Source organism: Carcharhinus amblyrhynchos, chromosome 27 (genome assembly GCF_965287045.1).
Source record: "Carcharhinus amblyrhynchos chromosome 27, sCarAmb.v2.hapA, whole genome shotgun sequence".
In the NCBI taxonomy this organism is placed as follows: Eukaryota; Metazoa; Chordata; class Chondrichthyes; order Carcharhiniformes; family Carcharhinidae; genus Carcharhinus; species Carcharhinus amblyrhynchos.
The window spans coordinates 6,119,367-6,144,177 of NC_137350.1; the positions used below are offsets into that span (position 1 = coordinate 6,119,367).

Genomic DNA, 24,811 nt, shown 5'->3' on the forward strand with positions numbered 1-24,811 from the left:
TTCCATTTGGAAAGATGCAGCTTAATCCGGGATAGTCAGCACGGTTTCATGAGAGTTAAGTCTTGCCTCACAAATTTGATTGAATTCTTTGAGGAGGTAACTAAGTGTACAGACAAAGGTGCAGCAGTTGATGTCATGTACATGGATTTTAGTAAGGTTTTTGATAAGGTTTCCCATGGTAAGCTCATGAAGAAAGTAAGGAGGTGTGGGATAGAAGGAAATTTGGACAATTGGATAAGTAACTGGCTATCTCATACAAGACAGAGGGTGGAGGTGGAGGGAAAATTTTCAGACTGGAGGCCAGTTACCAGCGGTGTACCACAGGGGTCAGTGCTGGGTCCTCTGCTATTTGTAATTTTTATCAATGACTTCGAAGAGGGGGCTGAAGGATGGGTTAGTAAATTTGCTGATGACACCAAGATTGGTGGAGTAGTGGATGAGGTGGAGGGCTCCTACAGGCTGCAAAGAGACATTGATAGGATGTAGAGCTGGGCTGAAAAATGGCAGATGGCGTTTAACCCTGATAAGTGTGAGGTGATTCATTTTGGTAGGACAAACTTGAATGCGGATTACAGGGTCAATAGCAGGGTTCTGAGGAATGTGAATGAACAGAGAGATCTTGGGGTTCATATCCAGAGATCTCTGAAGGTTGCCACTCAAGTGGACAGAGCTGTGAAGAAGGCTTATAGTGCGTGAGTGTTTATTAACAGGGGTTTGAGTTTAATAGTCATGGGGTTATGCTGCAACTATACAGGACCTTGGTGAGACCACATTTGGAATATTGTGTGCAGTTCTGGTCACCTCACTATAAGGAGGATGCAGAAGCATTGGAGAGAGTGCAGAGGAGGTTTACCAGGATGCTGCTTGGTTTGGAGGGTAGGTCTTATGAGGAAAGGATGAGGGAGTGGGGGCTTTTCTGAGAGCGGAGGAAGATGAGAGGGGACTTAATAGAAGTTTATAAGATGACGAGGAGGATAGACAAAGTGGACGTTCAGAAACTATTTCCTCAAATGGACGTAGCTGTTACTAGGGGGCATAACTATAAGGTTCATGGTGGGAGATATAGGAGGGATGTCCAAGGTAGATTCTTTACTCAGAGTGGTTGGGGTGTGGTTCGCACTTCCTGCTGTGATAGTGGAGTCGGACACTTTAAGAACTTTCAAGCGGCTATTGGATAGGCACATGGAGCACACCAAAATGATAGGGAGTGGGATGGCTTGATCTTGGGTTTGGACATAGCTCGGCACAACATCGAGGGCCGAAGGGCCTGTACTGTTCTATGTCGTATGTTCTATTCTATATAAAGGTATGAGATGATTGCAATTACACAGACACGGCTGCAAGGTGACCAAGACCAGGAACTGAAAATTCAAGCCTATTCAATATTTAGGAATGATAGACTAAAAAGAAAAGGTGGTGGGATGATGTTGTAAGTTAAGGTTGAAATCAGTGCAATAAAGAGAGAGGACATTGGCTCAGAAAATCTAGATTAGAATCAGTCTGAATGGAGCGAAGAGGCAATAACGGTGGAAGACATTAGTGGGAATTGTTTGTAGGCCTCCAGGCAGTAGTGGTAAGGTAGAGGTGGCATTAAATAGGAATTTTCAGGATGCATATAACAAGGGTGTTACAGTAATCTTGGGTGACTTTAATCGATATGCAGATTGTCAAATCAAATGAGTAACAATGCGGTGGCAGATTAATTTCTGAAGTGTGTACAAGATGGTTAGACCACTATGTTGAAGAACCAACTAGGAACATGCTCTCCTAGATTTGGTACTGTGTAAAGAGAATGGGTTAATTAATAATCTTGTGTGGGGTCCTTTAGGGAACAGTGACCACAATATGATAGAATTTTTCATCAGGATGGAAACTGTAAAGTCCAATCTGAAACGAGGATCCTAAATCTAAACAAAGGAAACTGTGCAGGCATGAGGCAGGAATTGCTACGATAGATTGGGGAACTTCATCAAATGGGATGGTAGTGGATAAGGAATGGCAAGTATTTAAAAAATAAATGTATGCATTGCAATACATATATTCCTCGTTGGCACGAGGAAACAAGTGGCCAAACCTTGGCTAGCAGAAGACGTGAAGGATATTAGATCCAGAGAGGAATCACAGAGGCAAAAGGATTGGGAGAAGTTCAGTATTCAGAGACTGATTAAGAGGGGGAAAATGGAGCACAAGAATAAATTTGAAAACAACATAAAAGTGGACTGTAAAAACTTCTTTAAGTGTATAAAAAAGATTAGTGAAGACAAAATGTTGATCCCTTACTGTCTGAAACAGGAGAATTTACAATAGGGACAAGGAAATGACAGAGGAATTAAATAAATACCTTAGTTCTGTCTTCACAGAGTAAGACATAAATAACTCTCCAGAAACTCTAAGGAATCAAGGGTCTAGTTAAAAAAAAGGAACTGAAGGAAATTAGTATTATTAGAAATGTAGCGGAGAAATTAATGGGACTGAAAGCCAATAAATCCCCAGATTTTGTGTATCCCAGGCTACTTTACTAAAGGAGATGGCCATGAAAATACCAGATGCATTGGTTGTCACCTCCAAAAATTTTGTAGACTCTGGAACATTCCCAGCAGGTTGGAGAACAGTAAACCCTGCTTTCAAAAAAGGAGGGAGGGAGAAAACAGAGAATTACAGACCAATTAGCCCAACTTTAGTGATAGGGAAAATGCTAGTCTATTATAAAGAATGCAATAATAGAACACTTAGGAAATATCAAGAGATTGTAAACAAAGCCAAGATGGATTTATGAAAGGAAAATTATGTTTGAGAAACCTTTTGAGGATAAAACTGGAAGAATAGGTAAGGGTGTGAGCCAATGGATTTTCAGATAGTTTTTGATAAAGTCCCATGTCGGAGGTTAGTGTGCAAAGTTAAAGCAGATGGGACTGTGGGTAACATATTGGCATGGATTGAGAATTGGTTAGCAAACAGGAACCAAAGTAGGAATAAATGGGCCTTTTTTAAAATGGCAGTCAGTGATTAGTGGGATCTCACAGAGACCGGTGCTTGGGTCCCAGCTATTTACAATGTACGTCAATGATTTGGATGAGGGAAGCAAGAGTAATATTTTCAAGTTTGCTGACATCACAATATATAGTGGGAATATGAGTGATGAGAAGAATATTAGAGGCTTCAATGTGATTTAGAAAGTTGAGCAAATGGGCAAATTCATGGCAGATGCAGAATAATGGAGATAAATGTGAAGTTATTCAGTTTGGACGGAGAAACAGAATGGCAGAGTGTTATTTAAATCATGATAGATTTGGAAATATTGATGTACAAAGGGGCCTGATCCTTGTACACCAATTACTGAAAGCAAGCATGCAGATACAGCAACCAATTAGGAAGACAAATGGTTTGTTGGCCTTCATTGCAAGAGGACTTAAGTACAGTAACAAGGATGCCTCACTGCAGCTGTACAGGCTTTGGAAGATCACACCTTAATTAAAGTGTGCAGTTTGGGTCTGCCTATCCAAGAAATAGAAGGAATACAGCAAAGTTTCACCATGCTAATACCTGGGATGACAGAATTGTTACACAAGGAGAGATTGGGTTGAGTGGGCCTATATTCACTGGAATTGAGATGAGAGAGGATCCAATTGAAACGTATAAAATTCCAACAGGCTAGACCGGCTGGGTTGCCTGCCTGGAGTCACAGGGATAGGGCAGAGGGGAGGAATGCGCTTTTGGAGAACTAGTACAGACCGATGGACTGAATGCAGACAGCGCCAGGAACCTGGGCTCCGTTCCTGGCTTGGGTCACTGTCTGTTTGGGATCTGCACCTTCTCCCCGTGTCTACATGGGTTTTCTCCAGGTGCTCCAGTTGCCTCCCACTGTCCGAAAGACTTTCTGGTTAGGTGCATTGGTCATGCTAAATTCTCCCTCAATGTACCCGAACAGGTGCTGAAGTGTGGCAACTCGGAGCTTTTCACAGTGACTTCATTGCAATGTTAATGTATGTGCTTGTGACACAATCACTTTCTGCACTGTAGGGATTTATGAATCTCTGAACCTCTGTCTTGAATGAACTCAATGACTGAGAATCCACAGCTCTCTGGGGCAGGGAGAGAGATTCACAGCCCTTTTGAGTGAAGAAATGTTTCTTCATTTCAGTCATAAAGGTTGACTCCTTAAAAAGCAAAAGAGCAGGAAAAAGACAGACTGATTTTAGGCCAGATTAGCTCCAGGTGACACCAAATAGCTTTTGAAAACATTCCACCTTCGTGCCTAGAGACCAATATTCAACACTTGAAACACTGCCATAGCCGAGATCAGCGAAATCTACACAGTTCAAAGAACACATCTGGTATCTGGGCATAGTAGAGACATTGGGAATAGCCTTATCCATTGGGGTGTTTAGAAAAATCTGCTTTTACTGTCCATTGTGCCAAAACACCCTGACAGTGTGAAATTAACAGTCCATTTTAGCACATCAGTGTAACACAGCTCAGACAGACAGATCCCAATGGACAGCACAGTTGATTAAAGTTTATCGGCACAGTTGATTAAAATTTATACGTACCACTTGATCACTAGCAGGCCTCATCATCCGTGCAAGTACGTTCAACAGATCCTGTCGTTTCAAAAACTGGTAAAGAATGAAATGACACAGGTTTACAGCAGCACTGCAGCCACAACAGAGATGAATGGAGCTCCAACGCTCAAGGAGCTCAACATCAACCAGGCCAAAGCACTCACTGGATTAGCACCCCATGAACCACTTTAAACATTCACTTCCTTCACCACTGATGCAAAATGGCAGCCGTGTGTACCATCCACAAGATGCACCACAGCAACTCACCAAAGCTTCTTCGACTGCCCTACAACCTCTACCATAAGGAAAGAGGAGGGCATCAGACACATGGGAACATCATTGCCTACAAATTGTTCCCCAAGCCACTCAACACTGACTTGGAAATATATTGCATCCCTTCACTGTCACTGCGTTAAAATTCTGGAACGCTCTCCCCTCCCTAACAGTGGGTGTACCCACACCACATGGACTGCAGCAGTTCAAGAAGACAGCTCACCACCACTTCTCAAAGGCAATCAGGAATGGGCAATAAAGGCAGATTGACAAAGGGTCATCTGGACTCGAAACGTCAGCTCTTTTTTCTCCTTACGGATGCTGCCAGACCTCAGATTTTCCAGCATTTTCTCTTTGGGCAATAAATGCTGGCTTAGCTAGTGATAGCCACATCCCAAGCAATAATAAAAAAAGAGTATTTTCATTTGAAGAAAAAAAATCACATTCTCACCAACGTTCAATGACCTTTGCGAACTCTTCCTGTAATTTATTAGGATCTTTGCAGTGAGTATGTTGTACATCATTACCTTTAGATATTCATTCATGGAAAATAAGCACTACCACCTGTAGCGTTAACCTGTTTTTGATTTCATGATTTGCATATTTTAGATTGTCAGTATTTACCATTTGTTTAATTTCTTTGCAAACATTCCTAACTTTAAACCATTACAGATAAATGCCTTGAAGGCCATTTGGACTAATGAGTCTTCTGCACTTAAGGCTTCCATTAGGACCAAACATTCTTAACTTATGGTTTAAAATCTTTCGAGCCCATCTGCGTGATCATAATTTAACAAAACGCAAATTGAGAGGTAGTGGACTGATTAGCATTCTATCCCTCTCACTAAGACTCTCACAAGCCTCTGATGTTTTTTTTCTCCTGAGTTCTCTGCCTGAAGCCAGGTCCGTACCACACAGTGCCATGGTCTCCACCCTGGATAGGGCAAGGAGACAGATTCCAAATCCACCCCAGTCAGATCAGAGATTGAACCCTGTACTGTTGGCACCAATCTGATTCACAAAGTCTGTCCAGCCAACCAACTCCCCCAAGGTGTCTCGGTTGCCATGGCAAAATGCACCTTATCTGGGTCGTGATGGTAGATGTTCCAATTTTCTTCCCATCGCATAACTGGCCAGAAATTTCTCCTACCCTTACCACCCATCATAGGTGTGTGCTGGAAGGATTTACAAATTGATACGCAGCTGGTTGTGGGCAGTCATGGTGCTACATGATACAGACCTGTCTTCAGACAGAGAACTCCAGAAGAAGAAATTATATCAGAGGAGGAAATTTTGGCAGAGGGACAGTGTGCTAATCAATCAACAAGACTCTCAGTTTATCCTCTATCAGATTATGATCACATGGACAGGCTGAGAAAAATTATAAACCATTGGAAAAGGGTGTTAGGTCCTATTGGAATCCTTTTAGTGTAAAAGACTGGATCAATCCAAATGATCCACAACGCATCTATCCTTAGCCATCGTGCCCTGGAGTGGGGCTTGAATCCAGAGTTAGGGACTCTACCCACTGGGCCACAGGATCTCCTTGATATTGTTTAATCTTCAATGAATTTGAAATTTGAAGAAAAATTATCTGGAATTAAGAATCTACTGATGACCGTGAAACCATTGTCGATTGTCACAAAAACCCATCTGATTCACGAATGTCCTTTAGGGAAGGTCGTCCTTACCTGGTCTGGCCTACATGTGACTCCAGAGCCACAGCAATGTGGTTGACTCTCAACTGCCCCTCTGAAATCAAGCCAATCAGTTCAACAGCAACCAGAGATGGGCATGTCCCACGAATGAATAAAAAAGTCAATCAGAACAGGGCAATGTTGCAAAAACCCAGAGAATGACACATTCATTTTGTTCAGGACAACTGAAATTCCTGATCCCTTGGCCTTTGAAGCTGGATTCCAGTAGGATGCCATACCTTTAGCTGAATTAACATTCCCTCACAGCACACACGCCCTGAGCACCACAGGTTGTAGATATGTTCATTTTCCTGGGTGAGTTTTCCTGTACTGATGGGTTCTTTATTGATGCCATCATCCCCTGAAAACAATGAAATCATATCAGCTGCTATATCACCCAATAAATAAACTCAGTTACAAGCCTACTCCAGCAGAGCAAATTGTTAATGAGAAACCATTTAAACACTGGCCCAGAATCACACTAACCAGTCAAATGGCCACCTCTCTCAAGTACAAGTACTGAAGGATCACTACATCTATTGCAGTCCTGATTCACACAACGCTCCAGACTATGCTGAGCTAAGCTACTGTCTGCTGTGAATATCACTGGGAGCCCCGTCTCGCGTCAGCATACTTGGACTGGAAGGACGTGCAAAAGAAAGTTTGCCAGCAAGAGATCAACTTGGTTCAGCTGCCTGGAATGCAGAAGCCTGGCACTCTCAGGCTGTGGAACACTGCCATTATAACCCTAATGCAGCCCTGAAACCACAATCGCTGGGCACATCAGCGGAGCAACAAAAAAAAACTTACAGCCTCTGACACAAGATGCCAATAATGGAACAAAACACAGGGTAAACAGTTTGCAATTCAGGGACTTACCAACCAGAGAAAAGTTAGTCTCCAGCAGTTCCTTATGAGAATTGAACCACGCAGCGGCCAGCCTGCTGTTTTTGTTTTTGCCTATGATGTAGTTCATGATGTACGCCAACAAGCCTGTCACCATCAGAATCTCCATGTAGTAGCTCTCCCAGCTGTTCTGCAGATGATGGGGGACCTAACCAGGTTCAGAACGACAGCAGTTTATCAGTTTGAGTTGATGCATAGAAGTCAATAAATGGAACCCAATGCCAACAACATAGAGACAACACTCAACAGGATCTCCCGAGGTTCACCAAGAACATAACTAATTCCACTCAATGGTCACTTCAGTTATCCTCTACGCATTTCTCCTAAACTGCTCTAAAAAGGCTCCTCACATTCTTTCATTTACTGGTTATTGTTTCACAGCTTCCAAAAACTGAGACCCAATCCTCCCCACTGCCCCCCAGGCACCCGTCTCTTACCCCATCCCATTCCCTCCTCCAAGCTACTTACCATCTTGCTAGAATCCAAGCTTGTTGCCCACATATTGCTACCTGTTGATTAATCTAGTCATCTTGCATAAATTTTGTTGCCAGCCTGCTCTCTGAGCCTCAGCCCTGAGCCTGTCCCTCTGCCCTCGGCCGTGTACCCACCCTTCTTCTTGCTCAGAATATCTTGTGCCCGCCCCTCTGCAGTCTGGGCCCTGTGCCTGCCCCTCTGATCTCTCAGAACGTCACCCCCATGCCTGTTCCTCTGCTCCTGGGGACCTGTGCCTGCCCCTCTGTTCTCTCAGAATGTCACCCCATGCCTGTCCCTCTACTCCTGGGGACCTGTGCCTGACCCTCTGATCTCTCAGAATGTCACCCCGATGCCTGTCCCTCTACTCCTGGGGACCTGTGCCTGACCCTCTGATCTCTCAGAATGTCACCCCTATGCCTGTCCCTCTGCTCCTGGGAACCTGTGCCTGCCCCTCTGTTCTCTCAGAATGTCACCCCTATGCCTGTCCCTCTGCTCTCGAAGCCTCAGCCCTGCAGCTTGTGTCCTGCTCTGTAAACAAAAAAGACCTTCAGGTATTGTACAGCTCATACCTGATTCTATCTAGAATTTTTATGGTGTCCCATGGGGTGATGGAGCACGTGGCACCCTAGCCTATTTTGTCTTTCCCATTGCCAACTGTACTATCCAGACTATTGCCCCTGCTGAGATCAGCTAAGAATGCAGATTGGGAATCCAGTTTGGAAGAGTCTGAGCTGGTATAGCTCAGCTCTTCATGGGACTGCAATTTCTCCAACCAAGTCACCAGGACTTCACTGAAGTTATCTGCAGAAGAAATGACAATAAAATGTGGTGTATTTGCTGCTGGGTACTCACATTAACAATTTTAATTGGATCTTTGCTTCTGCTAGAAGGCCTGTCCACCTCCTCATAACCTTCAAATTCTTCATCATCAAAAGGCTCTCCTTCTGCATCTCCTTCCTGTTGAGTAAAAAACACAGGCAGTAGTGAACTCCATTGGGCATGTTCAACAAACCAAACCCAACAAGTACAGTGCAACTTGTTTAAAGTGGTAACTTTCTGCCCTCAATTGAATGATTGATCTCATGACAGCATGGCTCTGTGCTAGAACTCTCAGCTCTGAATCAAAAGTCTGGGGGTTCCACTTGAGTCCCAGAGACGAGAGCACATTCTAGGCTGACACAAGTGTCGCACTGAGGGATTGCTGTGTGGTCAGAGGTACTGTCTTTCAGATAAGACATCAAATCAAGATCTTGTCTGCCAATCTCAGCAGAGTACAGGAGATTCCATGGGACTATATCCTCCAAGCTCGAGTCAACATTTATTTCTCCATCAACACCTAAAACAGATTCTCTGCTTATTTCCACTTTGCAGTTTGCGGATCCTTTCTGTGCACAAACTGGCTGCCAGCAACACCGCAAAAAGTATTTGGCTGTAAAATATTTTATGATGACCTGAGTTGATGAATGTTGAGTTGATGAATGTTGCAGTATAAAGTCGTCTCTTTTTTTTTGTGCTATGAAACATGCTGAATAACAGGTTACATCCGAGACAACATCACCATCTCCCCCACTCTCCAAGTTTAAGTACAGGATTTGTGGCCACTCTCACTATGCCCCTCACACCATTTGACTGAAAGATGGGGAAACTGAATAGATTCACAACACAGAAACCAACTGGTCTATGGCAGTCTTTATGCTCCACACAGGTCTCCTCCCAACTCATTGACATATTCTTACATTCACTAAAAAAACATTTTTGGAATTCCCTTCCACCAAGAACAGAAAGGCTGGATCACTGAACATATTCAAAGCTGGGTTAGGCAGATCTTTGATCCACAAGTGAGTGAAGTGTTCTAGGGATAGGCAGAAAGTGGAGTTAAGGTTGTAATCAGATCAGCCGTGATCTTGTTGAATGATGGAGCAGACTTGATGGGCTGAATGGCCTCTCCTGCTCACACGTCTTAAGATTTTCTCCCTCATTTACTGAGCTTCTCTTTAAACATATCTATGCTACAGGCAGTAGTTTCTCAGTGGTTAGCACTGCCGCTTCACAGTGACAGGGACCCGGGTTCGATTCTAGGTTTGGGTCACTGTCTGTGTAGAGTTTGCACATTCTCCCCATGTCTGCGTGGGTTTTTCCCCCGGGTGCTCCAGGTTCCTCCCACAGTCCAAAGATATTGGATTAGGTGAATTGGCCAGGCTAAATTGCTGCTTAGTGTCAGGGAGACTAGCTCGGGTAAATGCATGGGGTTATGGGGATAGGGCCTGGGTGAGATTGTGGTTGGTGTAGACTCGATGGGCTGCATGGCCTCCTTCTGTACTGTAGGAGGCTATGATATTTGCTCAACCACTCCATTTGCTAGCGAGTTCTATCTTCTAACCATTCCCTGGCTGAAGAGGTTTATCCTGAATTCCCTTCTGATCTTATTGCCGACTATTTTATATTTATGGCATTTAGTTTTGCACTCCCTAACAAGTGGAAATGTTTTCTCCATGTCCACTGTATAACTTTATAGGTCTCTCAGCACATATCTCTTTGCTTGAGGGTGAAGTTCCTGTCTGTTCAGTTGTTACTGATGGACTTACAGCAGCTATAAAGGCCAAGCGTAACTGTACTTTCAAACACTCTGTGGAACACACAGCCTCACTGACTATTCAGAATGAGGAGACAGAATCAGAAACACTTTGCAACAACACACGCTGAGCATCTCTAAATCGGCCTCTGAAGAAAGAAATATGAAACCACAAAGAATTCATTTTCACATGTTATTTCTGGTGGGAGGATATGTTATTGCGTGAATAAGCACAGATCTACAATGATTAAGAACAATGTCTTTCCACATGGCAATATCCCAAGCAGGCAACTGGTTTTTGTGGAATGCTTATGTACCTGCAGTGAGACAGTAAAAGGGCTAATCTAAATCCTTTTGTCCACAAGTAATTCCATAACTTTTCTTTTTAGCCCAGTGTTCAGTTCACCCCCACATGTTGGTGTTCAGCAACGATGGAATCATGACTAAAATGTTCATTCCACATGTCTGTGCCAAGGGGCTATTAAACCGTGTTCCTTTAAAGGGGAATAAAGGAATGGAGATTAAAGGAAGCAGCACCACAGCCAAGTCTGACAACCTCACACAGCAGGGGATCACTAGATAGTGCTGTGGAATGGGTAGCTTATTGATTTTTCCCTACTCTCAGTCCAGATACACAGGGGCCAGCTGCTGTACCTGCCCCATCACTGCTGCCAATGAGATAAATAAATAAATTATCATGGCAATTTTCTTGGTCCGGTTCAACCACACACAATGCTGAGCCACCAGAAACCATCCCTAGAACTATTTCTCATCAAGTAAAAAGATGGTGACTTTGTAAGCAGGCCGACTGCTCTGCGCTGAGAGAAACTCTTTGCATTCTCTCTGTCTGGTGTTAACATCCAATTATGGGCTGAATCAAAGGAAAACTGGCTTTGCACTGTTCCAGTTTCAGATACAAGGCAGGCTAATGGAGCCCAAATTTCCCCATAATTTTTTTAAAAAAATTATTGGATGGAATTTGGGTGTCACTGGCAACACCAGCATTGTTGTCCATCTCTAACTGCCCTTTAATGGAATGGCTTAATCGGCCATTTCAGAGGGCAACTAACATCAGCCAGATTGTTGTGGATCGAGAGTCGCGTGTAGGCCAAACCAGGTAAAGATAGCAGATTTTCTTCCCCAAATCAGTTTTTATGACAATTATGATAGTTTAAATGAGATTAGCTTTCAATTTCATAATTAATTGAATTTAAATTCCTCCTATAGTGGAATTTGAACTCATATCCCCAGAACATTAACCTGGTCTCAGGATTATTAGTCCAGTGATATTACCTCTACGCCACCATCTCTACAACTGTTTGATCAAGTGCCCTCAGGTCAGGTAACATCACAGGTTGGATGAAGAGTAATGCTTGCTGCACTACCCCAATTGATGAAAGACAGCACAAAGGTACAAATGCATACATCAGCCACATCTGGAACTCTCTAAAAAGAAACATCCATTGCACTGCTTCCTCATCCCTAAAGCCCTCAAAACTGTCAGTGTTGGGGGCCAAGTGGAGCTTTGACAACTGAGACTGATAGATTTCTGTTGAGTAAGTGTGTTGAGGAACATGGAACGAAAGGCAGGTAAACGAAGATAAAGATCAGCCTTAATTTAACTACCCAAATGGCCGAGTTCTGCCCCTGTTCTCAGGATGGGCAATCCAATTTGGTGAAGCATTTTTGTTACAATGGCAATATTAATATTGTTAATGAACAATTAATTCATGCAGTATCTCAGGTGGGAAAATAAGCAGTGGGTGCGTACAGAATTGAAAGGTGGAAAGGTTAAGAAGAGTTCAAACAGGATAACAAATTAAAAAATGATCTGTGCTGGCAATGAGTGGGAAAATTATCCAAGTAAAAAGTCTATATATTCATACGGAGGATTAGGATTAAAACTTGGGACAGAACTTAAAAGACCAAACTAGCAATTCAGAACATAAAGTGACCACTTAAGTATAACTACTGCCTGATCAGCAAATATTATTAATAATTAGAAACAACATCAGATCACTAGAGCACAAATATTTAAATAGAAAAGAGATCCACAAAGAACCTTTTCATTAAGCTGAAGTACAGCAAAGGATTGATCTCATTACTGGATTTAGTTCAAACTAGATATCAAAATGTTCAGGGTTATAAAGGATTTTGTTTGGTGAATAACGATGGATTGTTTTCACTCTGACACAAACTGATAACGAGAGCACCAGTCTGAGAATCAGATCTAACAAGGGGAGAAGCAATTTATTTGCACAGTTCAGTGAAAGTGCAGAATTCTTTGTCACAATCCATTGCTGGAAGAATTCATGAGCTGCTTGAAAAGGAAATTGGATGGCTGTTTGAAAAAGAGGAATGTTAAAGGATAAGGGCATGAGATTAGGTCAAGTGATTGATGGAGGAAAACACTGGGGCCGAGGACGGGTTTATGTTATGGAACATTCTATGGTACTGCCCAGGGCCTTCATCATCACAGTGGACTGTGCAAGCAAGAAAGGTTTGCTGAGAATGAAGAGAGTCTCAGTTTGATTTTTCTGTATCCGAGTTGGAGATGTGAGCGCTTGCAAGCAGCTCTGTCGTGCTTCACTTACTCCTGCTGCATCTGCATCCTCAAAATCTTCCTGATTTTCATCCTGATCTTCCACCTCTACAGTTGCCTCTTCCTCATCATCCTGCACGGTGGTGACTTTCTGGAGGTTCTCCTGGGGTACATCCTCACTTGCGTCTTCGAACTCCGCAAAGTCATTGTCATCATACTCAGCAATGTCGTCAGTGTCCTCAAAGTCATCGAACTTGCCGACAGCGAGTCCACAGCTCAGCAGGAGGGGAAACAGGAAATAGAACCGCATGATGCTTTAGCCTGAAAGAAAACAAAAGTTCAGAATGCAAGGAATAAGTGCACAGAATGCAGTGGGCTCCGAAACTAGTGCATCAGATCATTCAGCCCTAGCCTTTCAGTTAAGGACATAAGAAATAGGAGCAGGAGTAGGCCATCTAGCCCTTTGAGCCTGCCCCACCATTCAATAAGATCATGGCTGATCTGAAGTGGACCAGTTCCACTTTCCCGCTTTCTCCCCATAACCCTTAATTCCCCTGTCTATCAGAAACCTATCTACCCATGACTTAAATATATTCAGCGAGGTAGCCTCCACCACTTCAACAGGTAGAGAATTCCAGAGATTCACCACCCTTTGAGTGAAGAAGTTCCTCCTCAACTCTGATCTAAACTGCCACACCCCCCCCTCTTATCTTGAGGCTGTGTCCTCTAGTCCTGCTATCCTTTCTAAGCGGGAAGAATCTCTCTACCTCTACCCTATCCATCCCCTTCATTATCTTATACGTCTCTATAAGATCCCCCCTCATCCTTCTAAACTCCAACCAGTACAGACCTAGCCTATTTAGTCTCTCTTCATAGTCCAACCCCTCATCTCCGGTATCAGCCTAGCGAACCTCCTGTGCACTGGATCATGAGCGATCCGTTTCTGAACTCCATTTACCTCAGTTCCATATCCTTTAACACCTTTGTCTAATAAAAGGCCATCAATCTTAGTTTTAATATTTTCAATTGACCTACAACCAAATCGGTTTTTTGGGGAGGGAGAAACCATCAGATTTCCACTTTCTATGTGAGGGAGTGCTTCCTGACAAGCCTTTCAACAGCCTAGCTCCAATTCTCAGATGGTGCCTTCAGAATCATATTAATTTTGGAAAAGGTGAAATCCAAGTTAAATGTTTGAAGGACATACTTCTTTGAGTTCAGCAGTGGACACTGTCATTTCACCGCTACCCCTCAAAATCAGTATTGTACAGGGTCATTTGAACAGGAAGCTTTGCTCAGGAAACAAATTAAACTGTTCTTCAAATTCATCCAGAGTGTCACACCCCAATCCACCTGCACATCCACCAGATTCTGATCTTCCTTGATGACCATTCAAGATTGTAGATTTGGTCATACCTTGCCATTACATTGGCCTGCCTCTCAAAAAGCTCTCACCAGGAAGGAAATTAAAACCACAAACATGTTCAAATGGGTCAAATAATTAAAAATGCATCACCATGAATGTTCCATCTTCATTATCATTGACTTTGCTAAAGAATAATAAGCCACTGATAAGACACAAACTCAGATTGTTGTCTTTGGTGGAAAAAATGAGTGATGATTTCATAGAGGTGTTCAAATCATGAATGGTTTTGACAAAGTAAATCAGGAGAAGCTGTTTTCACTTGCAGAAGGGTTCATAGACAGAGGGCAAAATAAAAGAATTAGCAAATGAATTATTGTGGAAAGAAAACATTTTCAACATTGAGTTGTGATTTGAAATGCACTGCCTGAAAGGGTGGAGTAAGCAGATTCAATTCAAGTGAGAACGGGATACGTTATTTGAAAAAGAAAAATGACAGGACTACAGGAGCATCACGGTGGTTAGCACTGCTGCCTCACAGTGCCAGGGACCTGGGTTTGATTCTGGCCTCGGGTCACTGTCTGTACAGAACCATAGAAAATTACAGCTCAAAAACAAGCCTTTTGGCCCTTCTTGTCTGTGCCGAACCATTTTTCTGCCCAGTCCCACTGACCTGCACTTGGACCATATCCCCCCACACCCCTCTCATCCATGAGTCCGTCCAAGTTTTTCTTAAATGTTAAAAGTGAGCCTGCATTTACCACTTTATCCGGCTGCACACTCCACACTCGCACTACTCTCTGCGTGAAGAAGCCCCAATATTCTCTTTAAACTTTTCTCCTTTCACCCTTAACCCATGCCCTCTGGTTTTTTTCTCCCCTAGCCTCAGTGGAAAAATCCTGCTTGCATTCACTCTATCTATACCCATCAAAATCTTACACACCTCTATCAAATCTCCCCTCATTCTTCTACGCTTCAGGGAATAAAGTTCTAACCGATTCAATCTTTCTCTGTAACTCAGCTTCTCAAGTCCTGGCAACATCCTCGTGAACCTTCTCTGCACTCTTACAACCTTATTTACATCCTTCCTGTAACTAGGTGACCAAAACTGTACACAATACTCTTAAGTTCAGCGTCACCAATGCCTTATATAACCTTACTGTAACACTCCAACTTTTATACTCCATACTCCGATTCATAAAGGCCAATGTACCAAAAGCACTCTTTACGACTCTATCCACCCGTGACGTCACTTCTGGGAATTCTGTACCTGTATTTCCAGATCCCTCTGTTCAACGGCACTCTTCAGAGTCCTACCATTTACCCTGTATGTTCTACTTTGGTTTGTTCTTCCAAAGTGCAATACCTCACATTTGTCTGTGTTAAATTCCATTCGCCATTTTTCTAGTTGGTCCAAATCCCTCTGCAAGCTTTGAAAACCTTCCTCACCATCCACTACACTTCCAATCTTTGTATCATTGGCAAATTTGTTGATCCAATTTACCACATTATCATCCAGATCATTGAGATAGATGACAAACAGCAATGGACCCAACATCGATCCCTGCGGCACACCACAAGTCACAGGCCTCCACTCAGAGAAGCAATCCTCCACAACCACTGTCTGGCTTCTTCCACTGATGTGGGTATGCTGGCGTTGGACTGGCGTAAACACAGTAAAAAGTCTGACAACACCAGGTTTTAGTCCAACCGATTTATTTGATAATAAATCGGATTCACCTGACGAAGAGGGAAACCTCGAAAGCCTGTGAGTATTATCAAATAAATCGGTTGGACTAAAACCTGGTGTTGTCAGACTTTTTACTGTGTTCTTCCACTGAACCAGTGTCTAATCCAATTTACAACCTCCCCATGTATACCTAGCGACTGTACCTTCCTAACTAACCTCCCATGATGGACCTTATCAAAGGCCTTGCTAAAATCCAAGTAGACAGGATTTAGCAAGGCCTTTGCTAAGTTTGGTGTTTTGAGTGCAAACTTTGGAGTTTGCACATTCTCCCCGTGTCTGCGTGGGTTTCGTCCAGGTGCTCCAGTTTCCTCCTACTGTCCAAAGATGTGTGGGTTAGGTTGACTGGCCATGACAAATTTCCCCTTAGTGTCAGGGAGACTAGCAGGGTAGGTATGTGTTCCCAAGATCTTGGTTGATCTTCAGGATGGCCTCAACCAGATCTTAGGTTAATGTCACACAATCTATAACCCCCATTACTTGCCTGGGCTTGCAAAATCTTGCTAACTATCCTCGCTTGAGATGATTTACACCTTTTCAACCTGTACTTAAATCTGCCTCCACTCACATTGTCTGCCCCTGTAAAGACTTGATTACCTATTAAGACTCGCATTCCAACCATTATCTTGTAAATTGAGTCTGTGTTTATATATGCCCTGTTTGTGAACCCAATCCTCCACTCACCTGATGAAAGGACAGCATTCTGAAAGCTCTTGCTACCAAATAAACCTCTTGGACTTTAACCTGGTGATGTGAGACTTCTTACTGTCTCATATTCAAAAGGAAGTCACATCATTCACTGCATTTAGTGTCATCGACTCATGGATTAAGAGCTGAAATGATTGGCAAGGCACAGACACTAGCTTAAACCAGAGCATCTTAGCTTCACTCGTCAATTCAGGCACTTCCTAGTTCTCACTAATCTTAGAAGATTAGTGAGAACTAGGAAGTGCCTAATCTTCCCATTAGCTGTTCTCACCGACAAGTGTTCTACCCGTGAGAGATTACACGAAGTCAGTCCAGCACCCCTCAGACTCACTCCAAGAATGCTGGCTTTGCCTGTCTCTTTTCATCAGGAGCTACCCACAGCTGCTGGCTTCATACAATCCACTGAGATACAGCAAGTAAAACAGAGTTCCTGAGTCAGCAGCAGACACAGCACAGCTCAGCACTCAGGATTCTCTTTCAGAGAAAACAAGCTGGAGGTATTTCCAATAACACTCTCCTCATTGAAATTTGGGTATTGTTTCAGCTGTACCCACTACAAGACCGAGAAAATGGTTGAACGTTCTCAATAGGATTAATACTGGCTGATCCAGCAATTAAATGTCGCAAGTATTCAAGTAAAGCACAAACAATGTTATATCTAAAAACGGCAGCACATAAGCAAATGGCACGAGACGGAGATTGCCCTTCAGCTCACAACTGAAACTTTCAGCAGTTTAGCACAAGGATGAAGTTCTGTTACCACTGGGATTGGTCACAGTCAGATAAATTTAGATAAAAGCACCACTTTCAAAATGCATTGGTTTAAACTTGTCAGCGGCTGTGACAACTTGACCGTAGAAACAAATATTTAACACGGGGCACATAGTGAAGACATAAGAACATAAGAAATAGGAGCAGGAGTAGGCCATCTAGCCTCTCGAGCCTGCCCCGCCATTCAATAAGATCATGGCTGATCTGTCGTGGCTCAGTTCCACCTTCCCGCCCTCTCCCCATAACCCTTAATCCCCATGCCTATCAAAAACCTATCAACCCGCGTCTTAAATATATTTAGCGAGGCAGCCTCCACCACTTCAACGGGCAGAGAATTCCAGAGATTCACCACCCTTTGAGTGAAGAAGTTCCTCCTCAACTCCGTTCTAAACCGCCCCCCCCCTTTATCTTGACCCTCTAGTCCTACTGTCCTTTCTGAGCAGGAAGAGCCTATCCACCTCTATCCTATCCATCCCATTCATCATTTTATACGTCTCAATGAGATCTTCCCTCATTCTTCTAAACGCTAACGAGTACAAGCCTCGTTTATTCAGCCTCTCCTCATAGTTCAACCCCCTCAACTCTGGTATCAGCCTAGTAAACCTCCTCTGCACTCCCTCCAAGGCCAAAATATCCTTGCGTAAGTGTGGTGACCAAAAGACCCAGGACCACAAACAGTTTTGGTTTAGTCGTTCTCACTGACGTTTGCCAATGTTGCTCTGGCTAGCCTCGAGTTCTGTCCAATATGAGAATGTAAGAAGTAGTAGGCCATTTGGCTCCTTATGACTGTTCCACCGTTCAATAATATTGTCTCTGATTGTCTACATCAATTTCACTTTGCTCTCATCTCCATATGCCTCAATTTCCTTGATTTCTAAAAAATGCATCAATTTCAACCTTGTATAGATGCGTGATTTAAATATGTGAATAGGCACGGCATAGAGGGATACGGACGACAGAGAGGCAAGAGGTCCTTGGTTTAGAAAGGCGCCATGTGTTGGGGCAGGTTTGGTGGGCTGAAGGACCTGTTCCAGTGCTGTACTTTGTACACTTGTCAACTGAGCACCTACAGCCCCCAATGCAGCAGAGAATTCCAAAGGTTCACAATTATCTCAGTAAAGATATCTCTCAACTCAGTCCAAAATGGCCAACACCTTTCCCTGAGATTACGACTCCCTAATTCTAGGCTCCAACAAGAGGAAATAGCTTCACAGGATGCCCTCATGTGTACAAGTATTTCCTAATTCTAACCCTGAAAGGTCTGATTCTAATTTTTAGACCGTGTCCTTTAGAACAGGACTCCCAACCAGCAAAAAGCATTTCTGCGTCTCCCCTTAATAGCCCAGAAACTTGGATCAAATTATCCTTCTAAGTGCCAGGGAATACAGCCCTGGTTTTGCAATAATCTCATATAGTAAGTTAACCCAGGTATCCTAGTGATACTTAGCTAAATGCATGCACCATTTCCTCCAGGGCCAACCAATATATCCATTCTAAATAGGGATATGGTGAGTGACTAGTAATCCACAGAATAAAAACAAACTACTGCAGATGCTGGGAAATCTGAAATAAAAAGTATTGGAAAAGCTCAGCTGGTCTGGAAGCATCTGTGGAGAACGTGTGTTAATGTTTCAAGCACAATGTGACTTCTTCAGAACCAAGAACCACGTTCTGAAGAAGCATCATACTGGAATCAAAATGTTAACTCTCTTTCTCTCATCATTGATGCTGCTAGGCCTAAGTTCTTGCAACATTTTCTGTTTCTATATTAGTAAGGAGCCCAGAGGCTCAGATTAATGCTCTGGGGATACAGTTCAAATTCCATCACTGCGGCTGCCGGAATTTAAATTCAATTAATTGCTGCACGGCAACACAGTGGTTAGCACTGCTGCCTCACAGCACCAGGGACCTAGGTTTGATTCCCAGCTTGGGTCACTGTCTGTGCGGAATTTGCACATTCTCCCCGTGTCCGCATGGATTTCCTCCGGGTGCTCTGGTTTCTTCCCACAGTCCAAAGATGTGTGGGTTAGATGGATTGGCCATGCTAAATTATCCCTCAGCATCAGGTGGACTATCAAATGCTTTTTGAAAATCCAAATAGACTCCATTCACTGGCTTCCCTCTGCCAGTTACATCCTCAGAAAACAATCATGCTTTCCTTTTCATGAAACTGTCTAACTGCCTAATCATGAGTTTGCAAATGCTGTTATCATGACTAATAACAGATTCTAGCCTTTTCTCTACTACTGATGTCAGTATAACCGGCTGGGAGTTTAGGGGAGGCAGTGGTCGCCAACTGGTAATACATAGACCAAGCGCTGGATCTGGGGACCCAAGTTCAAATCCCACCATGGCAGACCGTGACATGTGAATTCAATAAAAATTTGGAATTAAAAGTCTACTGATGACCATGAAATAGTCAATCGTCGCAAAAACCCGTCGGGTTCACTAATGCCCTTTAGGGAAGGCAATCTTCTGTCCTTACATGTGACTCCAGATCCACAGCAATCTGGCTGACTCTCAAATGCCCTCTGAAATGGAGGACAATTAAAGATGGGCAATAAATGTTCACCTAGCCAGTGATGTCCGCATCTTATAAATGAATTTTTTAGAAGTTTTCTTTCCCCCTCTTTTCTTGAGTAGTGTTCTTGCCCAGAAGACCAGCAGAACTCTGATACTGTTTACCTCTCAACTTCAATTAACTCCATGACCTCAATGCATTAAATTGAAGACCTTCCGAGGCATCTTCACATTTTTTCCATACAACCCTACAGTGCAGAAAGACGCCATTTGGCTCATCGAGTCAGCACTGGCCACAATCCCACCCAGACCCTACCTCGATATCCTTACATATTTACCCACTAATCCCTCTAATCTACGCATCTCAGGGCTCTAAGGGGCAATTTTTCTTTTTTTAGAATGGCCGATCAACCTAACCTGCACATCTTTGGACTGTGGGAGGAAACCGGAGCACCCAGAGGAAACCCACACAAGAACGTGCAAACTCCACACAGTGACCCAAGCTGGGAATCGAACCCAGGTCCCTTCTGGAGGTTCCCATCAGCCTACTAGCAGTAACTGACCTGAATCTGCATGTGTAGCATAACCAAAGAATCTACAGAAATATTTGTCACTTTAAGATACTGTCTGATCTCTGCTTCCTGATTTACCTATTCTCAGATTTTACTCCCTTGCCATTCTTGATGCCACCCTGCAATATGGGTAGTTTGTGCCTTGATGACCCTGCACCTTCGCCCTTATAGTTGAGAAACAAATAGTTATTCCTTTTTCAGACAAGTGATTTACACAAAAGGTTAACGGGCATTCTAAATATACTGTAGGTAGCCTAGTTTGAGGTTGGAACATCATCTCTAGGGGCAGTGCCACGTGATTGCTATAAGATTTATAAACTTATCATAAGGAGAATAGAATATTAAGTAGGAAGGTTATTTTTCAGTTGTACTGCACATTGGTGAGACCACATCTGGAGTACTGTGTGCACTGGCCTTCTTAGTTAAGGAAAATGGAAAATGTATTAGAAACAGTTTGGAGATGGTCTACTGAACTAATACGAGGAATGGGCAGGTTGCCTTTGAGGAAAGGTTGAAGAGGTTATGTTTGTATCCTCTTGAGTTTAGAAGAGTAAAAAGTGACTTGATCAAAACCTTTAAGATCCTGAAAGGTATTGACAGGGTGGATGTGGAGAGGATGGCTCCACTTGGAGAATCTAGAACTAGAGGTCACTGTTTAAAAATTGGGGGTTGCTCATTTAAGGCAGAGATGAGAATTATTTTTCTCTGGGGATGATGAGTCTTTGGAACTCTCTTCCTCAAAAGGCAGTTGAAGTTTGAATATTTTTAAGGCAGAGCTCGACAGATTCTTGATTAACAAGGGAGTGAAAGATAATGGGAGGGGTGAGTAGGTGAGAATGTGGGGTTGAGGTTACAATCAGATCAGCCACGATTTTATTGAATGGCACAGCAGAGTTGAGGGGCTGAGTTGCTGACTTCTAATCCATATGGCATAAACTGAAGACTGACTATCAATGTATAGATAGCTGAGTACCATATCCCTCGCTCATCGTTCTCGCTCAGCTGCCACCTCAAACTGAGTATACATTGAATCTGCTGCAGATGACAGGAATACCAAGTGGAGAGCAGAGGCATCTTGTTACTTATAGGAATGACCTAAATTTGCCCTTCATCAACTTGCATTCCTCCAGAGAGCAACAAGTAAAAACAAGCTGCACTGCTTAAAGGAATCCAGCTAGATTTTGGCAACAGGTCTGTTATTTCCTAACTGCCAAATATATTCTTCCTGTTTCTCACTTTCAGCTTCATTTCTGATTAAGATCTGGAACTCCGTATGCGCAAACTCCTGACTTACAGACCTATGCATCACAAGAGAAAACATGAATCCAAGGAAAGTAAACTGATACATCACTAGCAGTTAAGTGGTGTATTTCACAAGCTTCTCACTCCAGCACTGACAGTCACTAGGATACAGCTACCTGTCCACACTGACCTCCATCACCTTCGACATGTATGTCTGAATTCTTTTATGACTTTGTTCCACCATAACTGACATTTACTATTGTAACAGCCCAGCACAAAACTCAGTTTAGGATTCTTGTTTCCAATGCAGACCTTTCCACTAAGTTTATACCCACTGTCAACTACTAATCCTTCCATGTCTTCTGACCATCTGTAATATACTAAGGAAAGTCCGATAGCAAAGGTGCTTTATAAATGACTTACATGGCGAAGAGAACATAGAAAAACTACAGCACAAACAGACCCTTTGGCCCACAAGTTGCACTGATGATATCCATACCTACTAGGCTTACCTATAACCCTCAATTCTATTAAGTCCCACGTACTCATCCAGAAGTCTCTTGAAAGACCCTATTGAATTTGCCTCCACCACCACCGACAGCAGCCGATTCCACTCACCCACCACCCTCTGAGTGAAAAACTTACCCCTGACATCTTCTCTGTACCTACTCCCCAGCACCTTAAACCTGTGTCCTCTCATAGCAACCATTCCAGCCCTTGGAAAAAGCCTCTGAGAATCCACCCGATTTAAACCTCTATACTACTATAGATATATAAGTATATATACTATTTATTATAATGTACATCAACTACAACTCAACTATCAGATTGGCTACACATCAATTGAAACATCGATTTGCTTATTCTCACAGGGAGTTCCTGATCCAAGTCAATGATAGAGTGGTAAATGTGACTTGAAGGCCCTTTACCTTGATCAGTAATGCAGAGTTGTAACTTCTTTGGGGCTACGTGTCCCAGACATAGTTAATGCTAAATGATCGTCACTTGCATTTAACTAAGCAAAGGTTTACAAGGTATAAGGTGATCTGTACATATTCAGCAAAGGGACACAAAACTCTACCCGTTTGTAAAAACTGAGTGTGCAAGGTTGGATTACTCTGACTTACCAAAATGGACTAAACTAGAAAGTAAATGAATACAAGACTGCTGGCCATTCAGTCCATCACAACTGACAAACTATCCAATCAGTTCCACCACATCCACCCAGCTCTTTCCCCCGTAGCCCTGAACATTTTTCAAGTATTTATCTAATTTTCCTTTTCAAAAGGTTACAACTGAATCTCACTTTTATCGCCCTTTCACAAGAACTCACTGTGCAAAATACATTCTCATCACACCTCTGATCTTTTGAATGATTAGTTTTAAATTTCCATTCCTTTGGTTACCCACTCTTTTGCAATGGGAAACGTTTTCCTCATTTACTATGTCAAAACTCTTCCCGTTTTAAAATAGCTCTATCAGATTTTCACTCATCATCCCAAATTTAACGCTTAAACTCACAACAGAGGATCATCCCAAGAGGAGAGGTTTGAAACCACAGGTAAGACCAGCCATACAACGTAATCTCCTGTGTCTGAAATGAGATCCACAAGAGATCATCTCAAAGAGAACTCTTTCTTCCAGTTGACCACCACCATACGGGTAGACAAAGGGTCCTGCTCCAGACTGCTCTCTTACCCCGCTCTCCCCTGTAGGCCTTCAACGCTGTAGATAGAATCCTTAAAGTGCAGAAGGAGGCCACTCAGCCCATCAAACCTGTACCTACCACAATCTCCCCAGGCCCTATCCCTGTAACCCCACGTATTTACTCTGCTAATCCCCCTGAGAATTGACAAGTTAGCACGGCCAATCAACCTATCCCATACATCTTTGGAACGTGGGAGGAAATAGAAGCACCTGGAGGAAACCCATACAGACACGGGGACAACGTGCAGACTCTGCACAGACGACACATGAAGCCAGAATTGAACACGGGTCCCTGGTGCTGCGCGGCAGCAGCGCTACTCACCGTGCCAGAGCTGCCAGTTTCACTGCATCATAAACTGGTAGCAACTATGGGCAAATGCTAATTGAGAATGCAATCTCACCCACATAAAAAAAGTTACAATTGACTCTGTCAAATTGATTTCATAATATCTGATGACAAAACCTATAAATAGGGACAAGTGAGTAGGAGATTCAAGGGACTGAGTGTGAACAGAAAGATCTGAAAGGGGGCTGAGTTTACAGGGAGGGTGGGCGGCGGAGCCCGGGGAGAGGCTCCTTCTGGCCGGACACGGGAATGCCTGGCTCTCTACCCTCCCTCCATCCCCGCCTCACCTGGGCTTCCCACCGCAACCCCCCACCGGCTCTCCCCCACAACCCCACCACCCCACCCCCCGGCTCTCCCCCACAACCCCACCCCCGCACCGGCTCTCCCCCACAACCCCACCGGCTCTCCCCCACCGGCTCTCCCTCCCCACCCCCCCACCGGCTCTCCCCCACAACCCCACCACCGGCTCTCCCCCACCACCACCCCCCCCCCGGCTCTCCCCCACCCCCCCCCCCCCCCCCCCCCCACCGGCTCTCCCCCACAACCCCACCCCCCCCCGGCTCTCCCCCACAACCCCACCCCCCCCCCCCCCCCGGCTCTCCCCCCCAACCCCATCCACACCGCCCCCCCCCCCCAACCCGGCTCTCCCCCCCCCAACCCGCCCACCGGCTCTCCCCCCAGCCCCACTCGCCCCCCCACCCCCGGCTCTCCCTCACAACCCCTCCCTCCACACCCACCCCCCTTCTCTTCCCACAGCCCCAGTTTCACCTCCAGCTCCAGCGCCGCTCCGCGAAGCACTGAATACAGAC

The 24,811-nt window shown here is 43.9% G+C and overlaps 1 protein-coding gene across 1 annotated transcript in view; it reads right to left on the reverse strand.

Moving 5' to 3' along the window:
* Positions 1-24,811, reverse strand: part of ccdc47 (coiled-coil domain containing 47) — a 40,952-nt gene extending 16,141 nt beyond the window's left edge. The window contains exons 1-6 of the mRNA XM_080213448.1: positions 24,771-24,811; positions 13,079-13,347; positions 8,765-8,869; positions 7,412-7,586; positions 6,772-6,893; positions 4,551-4,616 (exon numbers count right to left, since the gene is read on the reverse strand). Coding sequence (XP_080069574.1) covers positions 4,551-4,616; positions 6,772-6,893; positions 7,412-7,586; positions 8,765-8,869; positions 13,079-13,336 — 726 coding nt within the window. The 5' untranslated portion in view covers positions 13,337-13,347; positions 24,771-24,811. The remainder of the gene's footprint in view (positions 1-4,550; positions 4,617-6,771; positions 6,894-7,411; positions 7,587-8,764; positions 8,870-13,078; positions 13,348-24,770) is intronic.